We start from the raw sequence: 24,669 nt of genomic DNA on the forward strand, positions 1-24,669 counted from the left end.
CGCCCCCTCTCTACCATGTACAGTGTGCGCTGCAAGAAGAAGGCGGGCGATGTATGCAAACCCCTGCGCCCCGCTCCCTCTGGCTCGTCCCCGGGCGTGCGCCACTGACCAGGGGGGAATGTGGTGAAGACGGCGAGGACAGCCCAGGGGGGAGGGGAGGGCCGGCCCGCGCGAACCCACGCCGGCGGGTGCCAGGGGCCGGAGGCGGCTGGAGGGGGCGGCGGCCGCTGCTGGCTCGGAGAAAGTTGGCCCCTAGGCAGATGGCAACAGTAAGTACCCGCCTGGGGGGCGAGGGGACCGGTGCAGCGGACGATGCCGGGGACCCCGCGATTGCGCGGTGGCGCGGGCTTGGGAGCGAGTGTGCTAGTGAGCCTGAGTGTGAGCGGATGCGAGCGCTCGGCGAGGCTGACCGTCACGTTAGCTGGGCCGCCCGGGGCCAGGCAAGCCCGCTCGGCGTCCCCCTCCTCGGGCTCCGCGCCTCCTCCCCCTCCCCTCCCTCCAGCAGCTCTCTCCCCGCCCCGCCCGGCTCCCGGCCCCTACAGCGCGGCGCCTCGACCGCCGGCCCTCCGCCGCCCCCTCCCCCTCCCTTCCCAGCCCGCCGCTCCGGATCGTTCCCCCCCACCACCACCCGCCCCGACTCTACCCCCACACCCTGCTGCCCGCTCCAACTACCACGGAGAGCGCCGGGGAGAGCCTTTCGGGGAGCCCCGGAACCCGCGGTCGCCACCGCGGCGGCGGCCCGGGGCTGGCGGCGTCCGGGCGCCTCTTTCCTCGCAGCCGCCCGGATCGCGGTGCTCGCCCCGCCTCGACTCGCGAGCCCTAGTGCACACTCCAAAGAGGTTTTTGGGGGTTTTTTTTGTTTTTGTTTTTTTGGTTTTTTTGCAAGGGTGGCTATGTTGAGTGGGCCTTGGAGATGTGAGACGGGGTAAGTCGGCCGTTTACTTTGCCAAAGAGGCTCCAGCGTGTGTGTTGTGTCTCTGTGTGTGTGTGTCTGTGTGTGTGGCGGCCGGGTGGCTGTCTTCCCCTCTCCTCCCGCCCCTCCTTCCTCCCCTTTCCCGGCCTTCGCTTTGGGGCGGAGTGGGGGAGGGGGAGCCTCGCGTTCTGGAACTCCGGGGGCTCCTGCCTGGGGGCCGCCCTGGGAGCACCTGCGCCCCGGAGCCGCGGGTCCGGCCTGGGTGCCGGGCTTCAGCCCACCCGGCCCCACGCTGCTTCATGATGGGATGCTTAGGACGACGATCCAGGGTTTAATTCTTTGTGGGCAGGAGGGGGGAAACAGATACAGCTTCCCCACCCCCGCCCTCCAAAAAAGAAAAAAAAAGAAAGAAAAAATCTGAGACTCTGAGAATATGCAGCGTCCCCGCGAATTTACATCGGAGGTGCGTTTCCCAGTCAGAAATGTCAGCCTTGCCCGGCTCATTCAACTTTATTTGCTCAAATTTTCGGGCTCCTTTGATAGCAGGGAGGAGGGAATCGGGAGTGGGGTGAGAGGGAAGCTCTTCGACCCTGGCGAGCCAGAACTGAATTAAAGTTGTAAACGCTCAAGTTTAATATTGGCTGGACACGTTTGGCTGTGGGCTGTCAGAGAGGGTGGGAGGTGAATGGGGGCGAGGAAGCGCCGGGCGGGAGGGGGAGGGGATCCAGCCCCCGCTGAATGGCTGTGCCGATTTGATCCAACGGAGAACGGCGATTTCAAGGTAAACGTTTTGCTCTCATAGAGGGTGTCTGTGCTGCTGTTAAGCCAGGAAGTGTTTTGTCGCTGCGTTGGGAGGTCGGGGATACTTGCAAGGTTTAGATATTGTGGGTTCCCATTCGTCTCGACACGTCTGGGTGACCACACGTGAATGAATCGCAGGCACACTTGCACACGTGCGTGCGAATGCAGGGGCTCTTCATAACACGGGCTGGAGTCGACTCGGGTATCCAGATCGTGGTCTCCAGGCTTGAACCCGTGCTTCAGAACCGTCTTGGCTTTAGTTAGGAGTTGTGATTCAACATCAGACTTCGGGGGTGGTGAGGCAGGGCCAAGCAAGGCTGGACAGAGAAAAAAGGCATTGGTTCCATGAGCCCAGCATTTCTACCGAATGTTCCCTCTCCCCCTCCTTCTCCCAACCAACGCAACACACACTCGCACACACTCACTCCATTTATGTCCTTTCCTTCTGAGCGCTGCTGTCGACTCGAAGTAGGAAGTCGAAGGAAGCCTTTAAAGGGACAAAAAGAAAGCCAGAAAGAAAAGGGAGAGGAGGGTCAGATTGATTCCTTGGGGAGATGAAATTCGGATATTAAAGCACTGACTTGTATCACTTGCTGTCCTCCCTTCTTTTCTTCCTTCTATTTTGCCTCTTAATCAGCCCAAGTCCCCTTTCTGAGGGAAGAAGGAGGGGAGTAAAGCCTTGATAATTAAATACAATAAGCAACTCCAGTGGTGGGGATGTTGACGAGGTGGTAGTTCAGTCCCAATTTTGCTAATTTGGTAGGGTTAGTTTTGCATACCGTGGCGGAGCCCGAGGTGAGGAAGGCTTTGGCGCTGGTCCTGGGTTTACTTTTAGCTGATTCCGGGTAAGCGGTGGGAACGCCTTCTTGAAACTCCAGGTACCCGGAGCTTGTTCCCGGATTGCGGATGCCTTCGCAGAGTTCTTTGTAATCCATCGTGCAGAACTATTTCAGTGGCTTAAAAATGCGGTTTAGTAGCGTCGCTGACATGATCAATGAGGAGAAGTGGACGCAGGGCGCTCTCGGGGAGGCGCTGCTAAGTGGCACCGTGCATGCAATTAGGACGCTGATGTGCTTAATAACGTAATAGTGAAGTCCACCATCAAAGCGAAAGCGCTCTCCTTTTTCTCCATGCTCAAAGCTCCCGAAGACAATTGGCCTTAAGAGCTTCTTCTGGGTCCTTTTGATGCCTTATCTCGCATGCTTTTTGCCTCTGTGAAAAGTATTCTTCAGGTTCCCACCCTGGCATTTCCAGCGATGGTTTTAAAATAGCCCAAGTATTGTGGCTCCTGGGCAAAACTGTGAAAATGGGAGACCTTCACGGTGAACTGTTAACTGAAGAGGTTTTGAAAGAAAAGCAGAGGGACTGGGTATAGGTGAGGTGGGGAACCTGATAAAAATGGTGCTTCTTTTCTCTAAAATTTAAACCGTGAATCTGAACTGACAGCCATTTTATGTATATTTATGGATTGTTTTGAAAGTGAGGGGGGGCAGGCAAGAACACTAAAACTGGATTTTGTCTAACCTGCTCTTATCTTATAAGGAGCAGCATGTTCCTGTTGTCATTAGAAAATGAAATCAACCTTTAAATCAAAGTGAATATCAGATTTTAATAAAGTCTGGAGAATGTCTATGTACCTTGGGGTGTGGGGTGTCATTACTCTCCCCTTCTTCTGGATGTCAGAAAAACAGTATTAGGAAGGAAAGAGACTTTCTGATTGATTCCTTAAGTTTTTGTCATATTCTGTTGTTTCCTCCCCCCCCCCCTCCCTTGCAGGAGATAAAATGCACACGTGCTGCCCCCCAGTAACTTTGGAACAGGATCTTCACAGAAAAATGCAGAGCTGGATGCTGCAGACTCTAGCGTTTGCTCTAACATCTCTCGTCCTTTCGTGTGCAGAAACCATCGATTATTATGGGGAAATTTGTGACAATGCATGTCCTTGTGAGGAAAAGGACGGCATTTTAACTGTGAGCTGTGAAAATCGGGGGATCATCAGCCTTTCAGAAATTAGCCCTCCCCGTTTCCCAATCTACCACCTCTTGTTGTCTGGAAACCTTTTGAGTCGTCTCTATCCCAATGAGTTTGTCAATTACACTGGGGCTTCGATTTTGCATCTGGGGAGCAATGTAATCCAGGACATTGAGACCGGGGCTTTCCACGGGCTGCGGGGTTTAAGGAGATTGCATCTGAACAATAATAAACTGGAACTTCTGCGTGATGATACCTTCCTTGGCTTGGAGAGCCTGGAGTACCTACAGGTCGATTACAATTACATCAGTGTCATTGAACCCAACGCTTTTGGGAAACTGCATTTGTTGCAGGTGCTTATCCTCAATGACAATCTCTTGTCCAGTTTACCCAACAACCTTTTCCGTTTTGTGCCGTTAACGCACTTGGACCTGCGGGGGAACCGGCTGAAACTTCTGCCCTACGTGGGGCTCTTGCAGCATATGGATAAAGTCGTGGAGTTACAACTGGAGGAAAACCCCTGGAATTGCTCCTGTGAGCTGATCTCCCTGAAGGATTGGTTAGACAGCATCTCCTACTCCGCCCTGGTGGGGGATGTGGTTTGTGAGACCCCCTTCCGCTTACACGGCCGGGACTTGGACGAAGTGTCCAAGCAGGAACTCTGCCCAAGGAAACTTATTTCGGACTATGAGATGAGGCCGCAGACGCCTCTGAGCACCACGGGGTACTTACATACCACCCCGGCCTCGGTGAATTCCGTGGCCACTTCTTCCTCTGCTGTTTACAAACCCCCCTTGAAGCCCCCTAAGGGGACTCGCCAACCCAATAAGCCCAGGGTGCGCCCCACCTCTAGGCAGCCCTCCAAGGACCTGGGCTATGGCAACTATGGCCCCAGTATCGCCTACCAGACCAAATCTCCGGTGCCTTTGGAGTGTCCCACCGCGTGCACTTGCAACCTGCAAATCTCCGATCTGGGCCTCAACGTCAACTGCCAGGAGCGCAAGATCGAGAGCATCGCAGAGCTGCAGCCCAAGCCCTACAACCCCAAGAAAATGTATCTGACGGAGAACTACATCGCCCTGGTGCGCAGGAGTGACTTCCTGGAGGCCACGGGGCTGGACCTCCTCCACCTGGGCAACAACCGCATCTCCATGATCCAGGACCGCGCCTTCGGGGACCTCACCAACCTGAGGCGCCTCTACCTAAATGGCAACAGGATCGAGCGGCTGAGCCCGGAGCTGTTCTACGGCCTGCAGAGCCTGCAGTATCTCTTCCTCCAATACAACCTCATCCGCGAGATTCAACCTGGGACTTTCGACCCGGTCCCAAACCTCCAGCTGCTATTCCTGAACAACAACCTCCTGCAGACCTTGCCCTCAGGCGTCTTCTCAGGCCTGACTCTCCTGAGGCTCAACCTCAGGAGTAACCACTTCACCTCCTTGCCGGTGAGCGGAGTCCTGGACCAGCTGACGTCACTCATCCAAATCGACCTGCACGACAACCCTTGGGATTGTACCTGCGACGTGGTGGGCATGAAGCTGTGGGTGGAGCAGCTCAAAGCGGGCGTCCTGGTGGACGAGGTCATCTGCAAGGCGCCCAAGAAGTTCGCCGAGACGGATATGCGCTCCATTAAGTCGGAGCTGCTGTGCCCTGACTACTCGGACGTGGTGGTGTCCACGCCCGCGCCCTCGTCCATCCAGGTCCCCGCGAGGACCAGCGCGGTGACCCCTGCCGTGCGTCTGAACGCCACCGGGGCGCCCGCGGGCTTGGGCGCGGGCGGAGGCGCCGCGTCGTCGGTGCCCTTGTCGGTGCTGATCCTCAGCCTGCTGCTGGTTTTCATCATGTCGGTTTTCGTGGCTGCGGGGCTCTTCGTGCTCGTCGTGAAGCGCCGGAAGAAGCACCAGAGCGACCACGCCAGCACACACAACTCCGACGTGAGCTCCTTCAACATGCAGTACAGCGTGTACGGCGGCGGCGGCGGAGGCGGCGGCGGCAGCGGCGGCGCGGGGGTCCACCCGCACGCGCACGCGCAGCACCGCGCGCCGGCGCTGCCCAAGGTGAAGACGCCCGCGGGCCACGTGTACGAGTACATCCCCCACCCCTTGGGCCACATGTGCAAAAACCCCATCTACCGCTCGCGGGAGGGCAACTCCGTGGAGGATTACAAAGACCTGCACGAGCTCAAGGTCACCTACAGCAGCAGCAACCACCACCTGCAGCCGCCGCCGCCGCCGCCGCAGCCGCAGCCCCCGCCCCCGGTGCAGCTGCAGCCGGCGGGGGAGGACGAGAGGCGGGAAAGTCACCACTTGCGGAGCCCCGCCTATAGCGTCAGCACCATCGAGCCCCGGGAGGACCTGCTCTCGCCGGTGCAGGACGCCGATCGCTTTTACAGGGGCATTTTAGAACCAGACAAACACTGCGCCACCACCCCCGCCGGCAACAGCCTCCCGGAATACCCGAAATTCCCGTGCAGTCCGGCTGCTTACACCTTCTCCCCCAACTATGACCTGAGACGCCCCCATCAGTATTTGCACCCGGGGGCGGGGGACAGCAGGCTGAGGGAACCGGTGCTCTACAGCCCCCCCAGTGCTGTCTTTGTAGAACCCAACCGGAACGAGTATCTGGAGCTAAAAGCTAAACTAAACGTTGAGCCGGACTACCTCGAAGTGCTGGAAAAACAGACCACCTTTAGCCAGTTCTAAAAAGCAAAGAAACTCCCTTGGAGCTCTTGCATTTCAAACAAACAAGCGAGCAGACACACACCGTGAACCCCATTTGATTCATTGTGTTGTTTCAACGTTTAGGGTGAAGTGCCTTGGCACGAGATTCTCAGCTTCGGCGGAAGATACTGAAAGGGTGTGCAATTTCCTTTTAATACCACACGCAGGGAAACGTTTGTGTACACTGGGCACATCACTTTCTCTTCTTGCGTGTGGGGGAGGCGAGGAGAAGGGCTTTATGGAGGGCAGTTTGCTTTGCGGGTGACTTGTTAAAGGTCATAGTCATTTTTGTAGTGGTTGGAAGTGTTGAGAATGGTGGAAGGTGACAGCGCATAGATTCTCCTCTTCCTCTTTTACTCTTTTCCCCTTCCCCTTCTCCCCCTTTGAGCCATGGGTGGGTCTAGATGGCTTTTGTGGAGAGATTAGCACACCCCCAACTTTAATAGAAAGTTTTTTTTTTCTTTCTCTCTCTTTTTCCCGTCCCCATTCTCTCTTCTCTGCTTCCTCTCTTTCTCTGCCTCCCTGCCTTCCTCCTCTCTCATTCCTTTCCTTTCTTTTTAAAGGATGTGTTTGTATGCATTCTGGACATTTGAATTAAAAGAACAAAAGTATTGTGATCTTGAAAAGATCACCATAGATGTGGACAAATCATTAAAATTACAGAGCTATATGATCCATAATTGATTAGTCAAAATAACTTATTGATGAAATATACGAATATTTTATTGTAGCACCTATTTTTATATGCGCATTTAGCATTTCTCTTTCCTTCACTATTTAGCCTATGATTTTCACAGAGGTGTTGCACTATAAAAGGAGCTGTATTTCCAAAACTGAAGTGATATCAGGAAGGCATTTAAAATCTTATTAAAAATATGGAGAACTTACATCTTAAAAATCAATGCAACCCACCCAATTGGATCTGTAATTAAAACAAAAACAAAAACAAAAAAACACTGTATCCCAATGTATAAAAGAAAAATATTTGGGGCAATTAATTGGGCCATTCCAGTGAGAATCATGTGCAAGTTTCTGGTTTTATTAGAGAAGATTTAAAAGTATTTTTATTAGTCAACCAAAATGATGTATTGATTTGACTACTATTGTAGCCAATTTTTGATTGTTTAACCAAACCCAGTTGCATTTGTACAGATCCACGTGTACTGGCACCTCAGAAGACCAAATGATGGACTGTACAAATCTCTATACAATGTCTTTATCCTTCTGGGCAGCAAGCAATGATGATAACCACAAACACGATCTCTGTAAGATGGGGCTACTGTTGTTACAGTCTCATGTATCCCAGCACATGTAATTTTTTAAATAGTTTCTGAATAAACACTTGATAACTATGTCAAATATTGAGGGACTGAAGTAATGATTACTTAAGTGCAAAGAAATAGCTGTGTGATTTAATGAATCGCCATTATTAATTTAAGACAGTAGCTAACTTCTATTCCTAAAATGTCCCCCTAATGATCAAATATATATAATTGCACCTTTGTTGGTTCAGGGAAGTATGGTTATCTAAATGTGTCATTTAATGTGCTCATTCATGAAATTTCAACTTTACTCCTTTTCCTTACTGAAGTATCCATCTAACATGTGGAGCATGGTAAGTAATGTACTGCATATTGATTTTGTATTTTGTCATACCAGTATTATTTATTTGGTCTACAATTTTGCATAGTTTACCTTGTGTAAAGCTACCTGCAACAACTGTGATGGGTACTTTTATCTCTAGTTGATCTATATCCTAAATGTCAAAATGTTGGTGAGTATAAGCTGTTCATGTCTGAGTAAGGTTTGCCAGTGAATTAGATTATATTCAAGGGTAGGAAATATTTGGATGAATCTCAACCTTAAAGAGCCACATACTTCATTGGTGTTTGGTACATGTCTGCATAATCTCACCTGCAATGTGTACAATGTCAAGGGCTGTTCATGAACTTTGTTTAAGGAACATTTTCCGTGGCATTCTGCCACAAAGAGGCAGCATTCACCCATGAGTAAATTGACAGTAACTACTTGAATTCAGATTGAACAGGTGGTAACAGTTTCCCTAAGGAGTTAAAAAAATAAATAGTAATACTACCTTGGCCAAGAGAAGTAAACTATCCCAGTTCTGTGCAAGTTTTCCCTTCCAAAATTTTTTCTTCAGAGGGGAAGTAATAAACAATGTCATGCTATTATCATGGAAACAATGTATCTCTTACTCTCCATCTACCTCCTCCATGTTAGATCCAGGATTAGAAGATAAATATAAATATTAGTATTTGCCTTCACAATTGGAGTTGCTATTAATTTTGTCTTCACAGTGGGAGTTATTTTTCTTTAAAATTGCTTTCACAATATTATCGTATGTAGATATGACAGTGTTGTACGAATTATAAAATATTAAGGCAAAGTGGAATCCTCCATGTAACTAATTTTATTTCTTAATTGATGTATAAAAACTAAGAGGCAACAATTACATGAAGTAAAAAATGTAGGTCTGGACAATAGAAGTAGCTTCCAGAAAGTTTGTTGATGTATTTTTCAAAGATTTACAAAGAATATTATTGTTTTCAAACCAGCACTATTTCATATAATCTTGTCGCTGTCGGTGGTTCATTTCTACCTCTACTCTTCGTAAGGTATCCAGCATTTTTTTAATCTCAAAAAATAACAATTATATAATTTATAGAAAGAAGTTATTTCTAATTTTAAATTATACTCTTCCCATCTGTATGAAGAGAATAAAAGGAAATTTATCCTTGCCCTAATAAACTTGAAATTTTAACATATAGAATCATGAAACTGTATAGAATTTAAAAATGAATTATTTTTCTCCTTCCATATGGTTTCCTGCTAAAACATTGACATATACAACAGAACATAATTTATGTGGTTTTAAATATCTGAATTTTGGGTTTTCAGGTATACTGAGTAAATAATTAAATTGGGTATATCAGTGGTATATGATTGGATTAAGGAACCCAGGAAATTCTTTCTATAGAATTTTGGAGAACATATGTAACATTTCAGACATCAATTAAAATTTGAATGCAAACTAAGCTTACTCTTTGTGCTTGTTCAATTTGATATGTTGCATAATCTCATACAAATATATCTCCTGGTAGAGATTACAAAATCTTACTTTTATCTATATATATATGATTATAGTGTAGATACTTAAATTATCTCAGAGAAATATATTTCATGTAAATGTAGATAATTTGTATGCTAATATTCAAAATGCTTTGCAGCTAAATTAATGATTGCAGTTATGAATCAATTCATAACAATTTTAGCATCATACTCAGAACATGTCTTTTGTTTAGGCAACATTATCACCTCTATAAATGTGGAGTGGAAATTTTTGAAAAATGTCCTGGATATCCATCTCTGCCCCTCACCACTGTTCTCTCAACCTTGATAGGAGAATCAAACTAGTATGTAATGAAGAACCCACACAAAATGTGAAAAAGGTCAGAATTTAAGAAAAAGTTTAGAATTTAAAAACTTAATCTGTCAGTTTCTTGCCCTGTATCATTAATCCTATTCTCATGACTCAGCGAAGTATTCAAATTACTTATGTGTGTGTGTGTGTGTGTATATATAATATTTATTTCTGGGCTCTCTTACATTTTTTTTCCTTATATCTCACCCTTCCGTCCCTCCTTCTCTCTCCTTATCCTTTCTCCTTATCCTTTTCTCATTTTTTAATAGGGCAAGGAAAACAGTGAGAATAGTTCAGTCCTTGTTTGAAATGACAAAAACTGGCTACTTAATTTCAAGAACTTAATAGGTTGTTTCCAAAGTCACATAATTCCAAATTAATGAAAGTAAAGCAGAACACAAATATGCTTCCAATTCATTTGGAAAAATACTTCTGTTGCACTTTCAGATGGCCCCAAATTAAGATACTTGCAAAAGTGGCAAAATATTTCTTATAACTCATTTTAAGAATAAATTTTACACTGAGAAAGAAGAACTAAAAACAACAAAAGCAGCAATTTAAACTCTGGAATGTAGGAGCATTTAATGTATTGATTTCAAAGGAAATAAAATGTGAAAGTAATAATTTAACTGATATTAAATCAGCTGTTTATGCATAATGCTCTTCATACCCATTGAAGTTAACTACTATTTTACAAATACAAATATATGAGAATAAAATTAAAATAGTTTGATGAACATTAGTCATGTTCCTAAAAGTAATCATCTAACATCTAAATCCAAAGAACTTTATGTCAGTTAATATTGCATTTGACAACTGACCATTTTATTAGATTTTAATTCAATTTAATGCCTATCTGTATCTGTATTTCTGTTAGTATATGTAGCATGTATATAGCAGACAAAAAATGTATTATCAAAGAGAGCATTCCATACCCAATTTTCATGTCAATATTTTAATTATTTCAAATTATACTTTTGTGTTTTACACTTTAGGCATGTTTGATGGAGAAAAAAATGTATGGAATATAATTTGAGTGTGATAATAATATACTCTTTTCTTCCTCTGTGGCAGGGGTCAAACATTTCTAGCGTTATGCCAGTATCACAAAATGAATATCTATTTTTTTTTTTAAAGAGCAACATTTAAACTTAAGTTTGAGTGATTTAGATTATTTCTTATAAAAAGAACTTTTGAAGATCAAAACATAAATATTTCAAAGAGAACTGATGTAATGCAAATATTAAGTAATTTGACTTTTTCACTTTCTATCTACTGTCAAAATAAAAATATAATGATATATTGCATAACACTAAGCATATCAGGTTCATTTTTATTAGATACTAAGAAAGCCATTTATAGAAGAAAAGTAAAATCCATAAAGATATGTTGAATGGAAGTCTTCCAATGAGTTTTTTTTCTTTTTTTAAATTAGGTATCTTATCAGTGAATGTGAAGGAAATTGTATATTTCTGCCATAAAATAAACATGTTCATTCTTCAAAATTACATGTTTTTAGAAGTGGAAAATATGAAACAATGTTTTCATGAGTGAATTTTTTTAGGTTAACATATCCAGGAATGGAATTATGGCTTTTTTCAAATGGAAAGCTCATAGCATCGAGGTCAAATTTCAACAAACTTATTTGAGATCATTACATTTTAAGACATATTTCAAATATATCATGGTGTAAATTCAATTCAAATTTTTGATATTTCAGTACTGAATCATATACATGCTAGTGGTAGATTTTGGTTACATTTTAGTATTCTGGAATATGCATATTTTAGATTTTCTTACAAATTGATTTCTACCACCAGTAATAATTTCTAATGTTTCCAGCTAACACATTTTTAAGAATCCGATTGTATAGTTCATTAAAAACAGAATTTAATATTGAATATTGAAAGTAAAATAACCATATTTTCCATTTGTAATTCAATACATGTCCATTTAAATAAGACATGAAGTGTGGCAGTAACCCCACCTTAATTTTTTTTTTCAGTCCTGAATGCTTTCACCTTTATTTTTCTTGATCCCATGTTAATTGATTAAAAAAATTCTTTGTCAGTTACTATTATAGAGACTTTACCAGCGTGTTTTATCCACGAGAGGTTTATCAAGCTGTTGTAGACTAAAATTTCAAATAACAAGTGTGAAAATTGATATGTAAAAAAGGAATACCTGGCCAACAAATATATTTGCCTGTAATGATATATCTATTTAAATTATCCATATAAAATCTTGTCTTTTACCATTATAATATTTTTACTATGTTTAAGTCCAAAGTCAAAAAGAATATTTCACTTCTGAAAATCCTAATAATGGGAAAGTTACAGCTATCAAATTTATCTAAATCCTGAGTTTTAATACTGACTTTAAATCTCCAATCTCCAAAATAAAGTTTATAGTGCATGTTTTTCTTTGTTACTGAACTCGGCCTTCTCTAAAGTTCCCTAAAATATGTAAATGCATATAATGTATGCCTTTTATGTTTTGCTTTTTGATTAACATTTGAAAGTGAAAATGAAAGTAGAAGAGTGTGTTGCACAGTGGTATCAGACTGTTTGCAACCCCATAGACTATAGCCTGCCAGGCACCTCTGTCCATGGAATTCTCCAACAAGAATACTGGAGTGGGTTGCCATTCTCTTCTCCAGGGGATCTTCCCAACCAAGGGATTGAACCCAGGTCTACAGCATAGGAGGTAGACTCTACCGTCTGAGCCACACATTTATGAACTAACACTTGTTAAATTATAAATTAAATTTGGTTTCATTCAAACTGTATCCCAAATTTTATAATTATCCCCCAATTTTTATAGCTAGTGAATAGTATATTTATATAAGTGGCTCCAAATGTGAAAATTTTGATTCAGAAATTACTCATGTATGTCAGAGAATATTTAAAATCATTCACCATACTGCCATTTAAACTTATTTAATCAGAACAATGATATTTTTTTACCCAGTTAAGATTTAAAAGCCCTAAGTCTTAGGTGAAAATTTAGTATCTCATTAGAAATGTTAACAGAAAAAAAAAAAATGTAGAAGATAAATACTGAGTATTGGGATATCTTCTCCTAAGCTAACAAAATTGTACCTACAATAAACCATTATTGTGTGTTTATGTAAAAGTATGTATTTTATTAAATTTCTTGTTTCACATACTTTGAAAAATTTTGACTTTTTACAATGAACCCTGTCTTTATTTAAGAGTTTATTTCATTGAAAAATTTTTTCTTTTGCATAGGATGTGATCTTATTGTCCCATACGGCTTTGACCTACACCTTTATTTAAAAACTCTGTGCCCATTTTCAAAGGTACTGAAAACAGTCTCTCTTATTATGTTTCATTCTTGCAACTCAAATCATTTCATTCTTCCCCAAAAGAAAAATGAAAAGAAGTTGATATATTTCTATTTGCTAACTTAACATGAATTTTGAAGTCAAATTAATGATTATCGCAAATCATTCCAAATAAGCAATCTAAGTGCTGTGTAAACATAACAATGTGAGTGTGAAGTTGTGGATTTAAATGGTCATTATGGAACTGTTGCTCATTAATAATCTTAAATATACAGCATCTATATATAAAAGTGAAAACATCTTTGAATGTTACCAAAATGCCACTATTGTGTACTTAGTAACACTAAAGCATACAGGCCAAAGCCTGAAAAATCGGTTTTATTTGATCAAAGCAACTTTATTTCCATTTAGAAAAAATAGATTTGAATTTGAATGCATTTAGGCTAGAAAGCACCCTCTATATTACCTTTGCTTAGCAATTTCATATAATTTCATATTATCTGCCGAGATGCAAGAGCATTTCAACTTTCAGCCATGTTTCAATTAACTTTGTTTCTTCAGTGTTAAAATTTATGTATCAAAGATTTTTAGGCTTTGTTCTCTAGGAGCTCTGAGTTGTTAATTTTTATATATAACATATGAAGTAACAGATTCTATGTAGGCTTATAAAGAAATCTAGATTAAATAAAGGAAAAATAAGAATGAATAAATTTACAACCAGATGGAGCCAGTTTACTGTACGTGAATGCTCTATTAAAAATGTAAATGTGTTAAAGATTTACAGTGACTTGGAGTCTCCAAGAGCTATTTTTGTAAACTATCCCTGGACTTTTTAAGGAGAGCAATAGTAACTTTAAAAGTATGTTCTTACAGAGGGAATATTATAATTGCAGCTCAAAAGATTTTCCCCAAATAACTAACTGCTCATGTACTTGAAAATACTGTAAAAGGTCAATTCAGTAAAAATATGTCAACATCAAATATTATGAGAATCATTTCCAGGAAGGAAAATAAAGTTTGGAAAATCTGATCCAACAGATTTAGGACCAAAAAAAGAGGGAGAATTTCCAAGGCTATGTTTTCAGTGTTCTAGGGCAAAATAATGAGTTGAAGAAAGATATTTTTGGTATTACATGACTGTGCAACTGATAAGTTTTCTGTGAATTGGTATATATATCTAGAGGAAGTAAAAGATAATGTAACAAGGTTCCCAAGCTCTCCAAATGTTTGTTTTCTCTCAAGATTTATGTTCACTTTTTAAGACTAAACTGACATATTTTGTAAAAAAATTTTGGATTTCATCTTTTAAAATTATTTTTCTAACAAAATGTGAATTAGATTTACTATACAAATACACTGTCAGTTGGATTTTTATTTTTACTTTTGGTTTATTGATCATGTAAACTTAACATTTTCCTTTATTGAAAGCTAACAAGATGTGCCTGAAATAACAAAATGATAGGTGCATATTATTTGCTGCTATTTTATACCAAATGGTAGTCATTGGCAAGGAAGCAGATCAGATCAGATCAAATCAGTCGCTCAGTCGTGTCTGACTCTTTGTGACCCCATGAATCACAGCACACCAGGCCTCCCTGTCCATTACCAACTCCCGGAGTTCACCCAGACTCACGTCCATCGAGTCAGTGATGCCATCCAGCCATCTCATCCTCTGTCATCCCCTTCTCCTCTTGCCCCCAATCCCTCCCAGCATCAGAGTCTTTTCCAATGAGTCAACTCTTCGCATGAGGTAGCCAAAGTACTGGAGTCTCAGCTTTAGCATCATTCCTTCCAAAGAAATCCCAGGGCTGATCAGAGGATGATACTAAAATTCTAAATTTATGTTCCATTTCCTATTACAGATAGTATCTCCTTTTGTAACTTTCTTTGAGTCTGCCCATTTTCAATTTGTGAAAAGTAATACAATGCACTTGGTTTATGAAGAGCTCAAAAAACTTAAATTTCTTCTTTTTCTGCTGCATGTATGTAAACTGTTTTCTCTCCCTCTTTATATGTAGGTATGTATATATAGTAGTTTGGAAAGTATTTTTCAATTTCTCCATAACAGTTTACAAAATCAACAGTCACTTGTAGATACTTTACAGTAAATTTAAAAGTACAACTTCTCTGAAAAGGAAAGAACTTAATGTAGTCTTATTGACTTTATTACATATTCTTACTCATTGAATTTTGAACTTATTGAATTTTCAGTGTATTTCAAAAATATATGATCAGTATTTATCTCTCAAAAAATTGAATTTTGTTTATAATTTTTTTATGTTTCTTGTTTTGTTTCCATTTAACACATATTGAATGTGTGAGATCTTTCCATTATTTTGGTTTTAATTCAAACATTCTTGGGAATACTTTTTTATTAGATAAGATTCCATAATAAATATCAAAGTTATATCAACTATCTGTAACATATATAATATTTAAGGCTCCTTCGCTTAAATTTTTTGCAGAGTTAATCACAAAAGGTAGAATGAATATATGACATATCATTCATCATTTTAATATAGCATTTACATACAGCAGGTACTCTCCTATATAATGATTAATACTATAGATAGTATTGAATTCCTTTTGTCTGTTCTGGTATACATTTAGTTGTTACTCCATTAATAAAATTACTTTCTCAATATTTTCAAATATCATTACAGTAACTATTTACTAGTTTCAGTGACAATGTGTGTTCCTCTTCAGATGCTTAAAGCAATCTTTACAGATTGTCATAAGCAGCTCTAATGGTTAGAATTAAAATGGTAACAATGACAAATCAACAATAAACATAATTATAAACCATTGCCTCTCTAATAAGAAGAGAACGGAAACTCAAGCACATTAAAATAATGTTCTGAAAGATATTGGAAATATAGAAAGCTGACATTCGTACCTAATAAAAAGATTGTACTAATACCCTCTTGCAATATTTATATTGTTCTATACAAATATTATATTCAGTGCAACAAATAACATTAATCCATAATTAATTCATTATTTTTCTCTCTAATTAACTTGCTGAAATTCATCTAATAAAAGGTAGAGTAGGAAAAAGATATTTATGATAGTGACTATATCTATTACCAGATCCTAGGAAAATACCATGGAATTAGTAGGCACTCCTCAAATGAATTTACATATTTATAGATGTCTACAGACTAAGGTGAATTATGTGACAACTATGAAGATCCTACAGTTGCCTGTCACAGTACCATGTGCCTCGCCATAAACTTCAAGGACGGCTAAATACCAATTAGGATATTGTGTGACCATTTAGTACCTTGGCATGCAAATTTATAATAGGGAACCACTTGGAATGTTACTTTGTTGTTGCTTAGTTGCTAAATCGTGTCTGACTCTTTTGTGACCCCATAGACTACAGTCGGCCAGGCTCCTCTGTCCATGGGATTTCTCAGGCAAGAATACTGGAGTGAATTGCCATTTCCTTCTCCAGGTGATCTTCTTGACCCAGAGATTAAATCTGCATCTCTTGCACTGCAGGCAGATTCTTTACCACTGAGCCACTGGGGATGTTACCAGTGAATTTTAAATATATTTATAATAAACATGGGAAATAACTTTCCAAATGGCTCCAGTTTTAGTTCATTTTCCTAAAAAAGTTTCAGATGGTTACAGAAACATGAAAATAAAACTTGAGCACTACCACATAAAAATACCAATTTTTAATTATCAGTTTTGCTTTGCTGGTATACTTGATTAATTTTTATTAAATAATTAAGGAAAGTAGTGATTGCTGTTTTGCTCTTACATTACTGTTCAGAGTCTGCCTTAATCGAGATACTGATGAAATTTTCAGGCATTTCGCAGATATGCTTCTGGTGTTTTAAGCCTGGTGAGGTGTTTATCCATTTAGAAAGCTTTTCTGGGCACTATGTGCTTTCCCCTGGGTGTGAGAAAATCAGTTCATCCTTTTAATGAGAATGTTTCCTCCAGGGAAAAAGTAATCCAGAAGGAATAATACATTCCTCAGGGCTGTTTCTGACACAGGGACATGCTTTTCTCTGGAGCTGACTGCATGTATATTTCAGTGGGAGATTTTTAATATTTTAAATATCATTGCATTTAGTCATAAGGCACCGTGACTATAGGATACAGTATTTTTGCAGCATATATAGACATTTTTCTAAGCTCTTTTATGCATCAATTATAATTCAGGAAATGTATAATCTTAAAAATTGACCTATCTTCATATTTGAAGTGTAACAAAATAGATCATTATTAATATATACTTTACATATTTTGTTAAACTTAGAGACAGACAACAAAAGGTTTGAAATGAAATGGTTTTAGAATTGCACTTCTGGACCCCAAACAGCACAATTTCATAAGTCTTTAAGCTGTTTTGATTCCAAAATATAAATTCTTTCTCACCAAATAAACTTCATTTTAACCTTGACAAACGTTTGTATGATGAAGTACCTACTTCTCATGGTCTCTTAGAACATTTTGGAGCAATCATGCCTTGAGAATGTGAAGCTGTTTGACTTTATAGCCATATGTATAATTCTTCATCATTAAATGTAGTATTCATATATTTCAAAATTGTGTTCAGTCACTACTTTTACTCATTAAAGAATATTAGAATACAATTACATAACTTTGTGGATTTTAAATATTAAGCAAGTTTTTCTTTTACAAACACAATTTTCTTTCCAAATTAAGAACCAATTAGGTGTTAAATGTATAATATTAATATATCAATATATGTTGATATTGTGCTTTTGTTTGTAAAAGATACCTTTCCATAGCCAACAACTATAGTAAGTACATATTTGATTCAAAAGACATAGCAACTATCAAAACATTTCAGTGACAATCTGATGATAAATAGGAAAAATGCACTTCATTTTAAGAATACCAACCTAATATGGAATAATGAGGAATAACACATAAGAAAGCACCTTTTAAAAATGTCTAATTTAATCAAAATGAAAGTTAGATTTTGGCAGAGGATGGGGGAGATCTTTTCCTCCTGCTATTTTCTCTTTTTTTTTTTTCTTACTATCAACTCAATTTCCTGTTGTCAATATTCATTACAATTGTTTGATTTTAGATACTATTTATGATTTAAAGATACAATTATAACTGTTATTTAAAATAAAAATAATAGGTTGACCTAATTCACAATTAAATTTTATATTGCTGTTTGTTTGGCTTCCCAGGTGGCTAAGCTGGTAAAGAATCCGCCTGCAATGATGGAGATCTGGGTTCAATCCCTGGGTCGGGAAGATCTTCTGGAAAAGGGAAAGGCTACCCACTCCAGTATTCTGGCCTAGAGAATTCCATGGACTATATAGTCCATGGGATGGCAAATAGTCAGACATGACTGAGCAACTTACACTTCACTTCATCTGTAACATTTTTTGTTTCAAATAATGTTATTAAATTAATTAAGGTTAGTTGTTTTTTAAATGTTTCATTAAAACCTATTATATGCCTTGGATATTAAAGCCATTTTATCATATGCTACTGCTACTGCTAAGTCGCTTCAGTCATGTCTGACTCTGTGCAACCCCATAGACGGCAGCCCACCAGGCTCTGCCTTCCCTGGGATTCTCCAGGCGAGAACACTGGAGTGGGTTGCCATTTCCTTCAATGCATGAAAGTGAAAAGTGAAAGTGAAGTCGCTTAGTCGTGTCCGACTCTTAGCGACCCCGTGGACTACAGCCTACCAGGCTCGTCCATCCATGGCGTTTTCCAGGCAAGAGTACTGGAGTGGGGGTGCCATTGCCTTCTCATATCATATGCTAGAACACATTAAATACTTTAGAACAGAAAAATGAAGGATATTCAATAATTTGAATCTCTTTGTAAATATGAACTGATTCTACAAACAATACTGAGGTGCAGATTTCTGTTTACCTATTGAATATTGGTATTCATAGGCATGATATAAATGCTGTCTAATAGTTTGAATTACATTTTCATTTGTTGAACTGGATAAAAAGTAACATCTAGACAACTAAGTAAGAAAATTTAAGGTCTTCATATTTATAAAATACATCATGATATATCATATGCACATTTTTGTAAGTAACTTGAAAAATGCAAATCATACTTACTGGCAGAAATTGAATATGTGTATTAAAGTTAAACAGTGTAGATTTTTATTCAAATTTTATACAGTAAATTTCTATTTGCAAATATTTTAAGAATAAAATTACATTAAAACTTAGTATGTAAGTGTGCAATGAATAATACTAAAAGCAAAGTATTTACAGTGCCAAAGAATGAAGGAAAGCATTTTCAAAAATAATTGGAAAAAATATATTTATGTGGCAAATTAAGTAATAACCTAAGTCTGATCTCTAGGTATTTTGCATGGTGCTTCAATTAGTAGTATGTCTTTTCACATACTTTGTATTCATTTATTTTAATTAATTACAATGTCTGACATACATGCTAAAGATAACCTCTTTAAAAACATTTCAAAATTGCAAATAAGATATCAGATAATTATTTATACATACTCTCCACCACAGTTATGACAAACCTGTAAATATCACAATGGAACAGTGTTTTGCCGCAACTATTTTACTTACTACTAGAAATGATTCCTTTCTATTTGAAAATTACTATGTGAAACAAAAAATTTCTTATGCAGCTGGAATGGTACTGCTGCTGCTGCTGCTGCTGCTAAGTTGCTTCAGTCGTGTCCGACTCTGTGCGACCCCATAGACGTCAGCCCACCAGGCTCCCCCGTCCCTGGGATTCTCCAGGCAAGAACACTGGAGTGGGTTGCCATTTCCTTCTCCAATGCATGAAAGTGAAAAGTGAAAGTGAAGTCGCTCAGTCATGTTCAACTCGTAGCGACCCCATGGACTGCAGCCTACCAGGCTCCTCCATCCATGGGATTCTTCAGGCAAGAGTACTGGAGTGGGGTGCCATTGCCTTCTCCAGCAATGATGCAAAAAAAAATAAAAATGCCATTATAATAAAATTAAGAAAATTTTTAGAAAATAAATCTTAGGTTTTAAAAGTCCTGAATTTATATGTATCAGGTAGTGAATACATACATAAATATGATAATCACAGAAGAATTTTGAATAAATACTTTTAAGCCTAATTCCATTACACCATAATCTGTTGCAATATTTCTATTAGATTCACATACAAAATATTAAAGATCCTGGATTGAATTCTATTTAATGTAATTTTCTTTGAAACAATCATACTGTCATTGCTGCTGCTGTTTTCCCCTTAGAGTCATTCTATAATTGAAATTCTACGTAGGTCTATCATCTGGAATTCATGTGCTGAATACATGGGTGCCAAGAATAAAATCTCCATAAAATAAAATCATTTCTTATACCAAAAACTTATATAGTCATGAACTCTAAATATATATATATGTACATGTATTCTTATAATTGGGCAGTACCACGGTTTTAGCAAAGAGTCTGAGATGACTAAATGACTGAGCACCTCTATTAACTAGAATTTGGGATTTGGGGGTCTCATATTTTCCTCTTCAATTTTTTAATTTCCCAATGGGTATAGAATCTTGATGCAAAAGTTACTATATACTTATTCACACAAGCCATATTTGTGCTTTTACGTTATTATTAGATTATGTTTCATGATATCTTATTATGGTTTTTATTATTTAAATTGAATGTGCTTCATGGATCTTTAAATTATTTATCCCTGTGTCATGATTACCCTATTTATTTCATGCACAGTGTATAAAAGAACATTTTGTTGTCAAAATTTTTTGTACTACAATGAGCCAGCTAGAGTTGGTAACTATATCAAATAGAGGGCAAGGATATAGTATTTGTCTATATAGGAAAATCAAAGGTATTTTAAAGTGATTATTTATTTTTTTGCATGTTGACAATGTTTAATTCAGTGAAATGTAGTATCATTAATTATTCTTTGAACAGTTGATTTATATTACTTAGAGTTTTGAAAAATTTTTCATTGTTCTAATTGTTCATAACTTTAGGAATTTGCTCAACTGCTTAAACTTAACCTGGGAGAACTGTGAAGTAGATAAATTATACCACTCTTTCAGACTCGTTCTGTTTTTGGCTTTCCTTTTAACTGAAGTTCACTAAGAAAATTGTAATCGTGTTACCTCCAATTTATTTTTTCTGAAGTGTTAGTTTGTTCATGGCATTATGTTTCATGAGAGTGATATGATGAACATGCCTTAATTCAAAGAGGATTTCAAGGCTCTTGAACATACCTCTGTCTACAGAAACCTAGGCTCTGTGACAATTATAATAGTAGGAGATGTGGGACAAGAAATGAATCTCAGCACCAAAGACAGGAGCTATTAGCCCAATCATCCTATGGGGGCCAAGCCTGCCAATCATATAGATGTAGCCACCCAAAAGAATAATTCAACTGCCTTTTGTGGTTTATATTTTCCATATTGTTCAAAAAAAAAATCAGAAAAGTTGAGTGTGTGTTACAGATGAAATTTAAACAAGATATTTGAATCATCAAATCTTTCTTACTATTACATGTCAATGCCCTTTAAGAAAACTTTGTTATAAACTGCATTTGCCACAGTTTTCATATAGGATATAAATGGAAAAGATGGAGTGCATTTACAATCAGTTCAGTTCAGTCACTCAGTCATGTCCCAGTCTTTGCAACCCCATGGACAGCAGCATGCCAGGCTTCCCTGTCCATCACCAACTCCCAGAGCTTGCTCAAACTCATGTCCATCGAGTCAGTGATGCCATTCAACCATCTCATCCTCTGTCATCCCCTCCTCCTCCTGCCTTCAATCTTTAAATCAAGGTCTTTTCTAATGAGTCAGCTCTTCACATCAGGTGGCCAAAATATTGAAGATTCAGCATCAGTCCTTCCAGTGAATATTCAAGACTGACTTTCCTTTACAATTAACAGGTTTGATCTCCTTGCAGTCCAAGGGACTCTCAAGAGTCTTCTCCAAACCACAGTTCAAAAGCATCAATTCTCTGGTGCTCAGCTTGCTTTATGGTCCAGCTCTCACAGCCATACATAACTACTGGAAAAACCATAACTATGCCTATATGGACCTTGTTCGGCAAAGTAATGTCTCTGCTTTTTAATATGCTGCTTTAATATTCATTTACAATAGTTACTAGTTTTTCCATGTTGTTATTTAGTTGCTAAATCATGTCCAACTCTTTTTGGACCCCATGGACTGTAGCCTACCAGGCTCCTTTGTCCATGGGATTTTCCAGGGAAGAAAACTGAAGTAGATTGCCATTTCTTTCTCCAAGGGATCTTCCAGACCCAGGAGCTGAACCCACATCTCCTGCTTGGCATTCTTTACCACTGAGCCACCAGGGAAGCCTAGTTTTTCCATTGATCCAACTGAATTTATTCTGATGTTAGTTTTAAAAATTATGAAAGAAAATGTACTAGTTTTCTTTTTCTTTGCCTTAACTGGCTGATACAGTGATTAGGTATATTTACTTAATAAACTACAAACTTGGGTGAAATTATAGGTTGGTATTATGCTAGTCACTTATAATTTATTTACTACTACAATGAGATCTTTTTTTTCTTCCTCCACAAATAATGCAATTTCATCAAATCTATGTTCAAATAAACAAGTACTTCTTTCCTTTAAAATTTTTGTTTTAATTATAAATAGCTTCTTAAGTAAAAACAATAGTAATATGATTCTTGTGCTTATCCTTTTTAAGTGTAGTCCAGACTACAAAAATTCTTTTAGTCTTACAATTTGGATTTCTTAAAAAGATAACCCAACCCCAGGGCGTTAAATATCTTTCCTATGAGGTAATCTAATTAATATGATAAAATAATTATAAAATAAAAGTACTTTACTATAAAATAAAATACTTCCTATATTTTCAACATCTTAAGACCATTAGCATCTTTAACCTAAGTAATTTTAAAATGGTGTCATAAGCTTATCTTTTGTATCTGCAAACATAGGAGAACTGAAGAAGCAAATGATGCTGGTTTTTTTTTAAACATTTTTTAAGGTTATGAGATGCATATGCATGTTTGTTGGAGAAGGCGATGGTAACCCACTCCAGTACTCTTGCCTGGAAAATCCCACGGAAGGAGGAGCCTGGTAAGCTACAGTCCATGGGGTCGAGAAGAGTCGGATATGACTGAGCGACTTCACTTTCACTTTTCACTTTTCACTTTCATGCATTGGAGAAGGAAATGGCAACCCACTCCAGTATTCTTGCCTGGAGTATCCCAGGGACGGGGGAGCCTGGTGGGCTGCCATCTACGGGGTCGCACAGAGTCAGACACGACTGAAGCGACTTAGCATGCATGTTAGTGTCAGGCAAGGTTTATAGGAGGGGTTGCTTGTTTCACGAGTTTTTGTTTCTTTTTTTATATTTTGCAAGCCATCATGAACATTTATATTATAAATTTCATACACAAAAACCTGCTGAAGATTTGAAGGAAGGGATAGCACAATCTTAGCAATCCCTGTGCGCCATCAATCGCCAGCAGGAAGTGACACCAAGAGGGCTTGTGGGCTGCACTATCCATGGGTCAGTTCTTGGGACAGAGTGGGGCTTAGTAATGTGTACTTAGCCTAACTGATAGGTCTTGTTAATTGCATACATGTTTGTTATCTGATTCCAGGTATGGTAAACTAGATGTTAGCAGTAGCCACTCATCTTCAAATTTCATTGTTAAAAATAGCAATATTTCAAAAGATAGTTTTGGTCCAGAAAAAATTTAAGAAAAGTTTGAGTGAGTAAATATAGTCAGTGCACATATGCCTTAAACAGAGATATTTTAAAACCTTTTCATTTTTATCCTCTTTACAATAAGTGTCAAACTGGGTGTCATGGAATTCAGATGAAACAAAAGAGCAAAGCCACGTGAAATGTTGAGCTCTTACTGTGTATTAGTCTCCCTTTTCTGTTTGCTTTGCCTCGTTTCATATAATATACATGTGGTGTGTCACAGCAGGGATTATTATTGGCAATCTTTTTTGAAATGGTTATTTATTTGCATATTTCTCATTTTCTCTACTAATCTAAAAAAAATTTGAATTACTGAAGTATCAAAAAATATTCCTCATTGTAGAATTCCAGATCATTTGTTTTGCTTTATGCCTATTATACTATTGTGGATAATGATTCAGTGTATAAAGTATAGGTTTCCTTGTGTTGCCTTCCAGTGCCCTGCTTGCTATGTACTATTTTAGTTTTCCTTTTCCTTGATATGTTGCTTAATGTAGAGTTCATTTTTATCATAAGATTTACATAACATTCTGAAAGTCCTTGCTAAGTTAAAAAACAGAAAAGTCATTTCTTGGAGTGAGTTTATTTTAAAAAATTGTGCTCTTCTTATTTATGAGTGTATGTGTGTAAAACTAAACTGTGAAAATTGAAAACTTTTATTCTTAATTTAATTTTGTTGCTTTGAGTACTCTTAAAGCTTAAAAAAATAATTCAGTTCAGTTCAGTTTCTCAGTAGTGTCTGACTCTTTGTAACCCCATGGACTGCAGCATGCCAGGCTTCCCTGTCTATCACCAACTCCTTGAGTTTA

The 24,669-nt window shown here is 38.9% G+C and overlaps 1 protein-coding gene across 2 annotated transcripts; it reads left to right on the forward strand.

Annotated features, from left to right (window-relative positions):
- The first annotated feature begins 8 nt into the window (after positions 1 to 8).
- SLITRK5 (SLIT and NTRK like family member 5) lies at positions 9 to 7,764 on the forward strand. Of its 2 annotated transcripts, none has more exons than XM_070800378.1 (2): positions 9 to 269; positions 3,491 to 7,764. In XM_070800378.1, the coding sequence occupies exon 2, from the start codon at positions 3,499 to 3,501 to the stop codon at positions 6,385 to 6,387; it is 2,889 nt and encodes a 962-aa protein (XP_070656479.1). In that variant the 5' UTR covers positions 9 to 269; positions 3,491 to 3,498; the 3' UTR covers positions 6,388 to 7,764. The 2 variants fall into 2 exon arrangements, with proteins under 2 accessions (XP_070656479.1, XP_070656480.1); XM_070800379.1 differs by lacking the exon at positions 9 to 269 and adding an exon at positions 648 to 925.
- Positions 7,765 to 24,669: the final 16,905 nt, after the last annotated feature.

The sequence above is a fragment of the Bos indicus genome, chromosome 12, assembly GCF_029378745.1.
Source record: "Bos indicus isolate NIAB-ARS_2022 breed Sahiwal x Tharparkar chromosome 12, NIAB-ARS_B.indTharparkar_mat_pri_1.0, whole genome shotgun sequence".
Classification (NCBI taxonomy): domain Eukaryota; kingdom Metazoa; phylum Chordata; class Mammalia; order Artiodactyla; family Bovidae; genus Bos; species Bos indicus.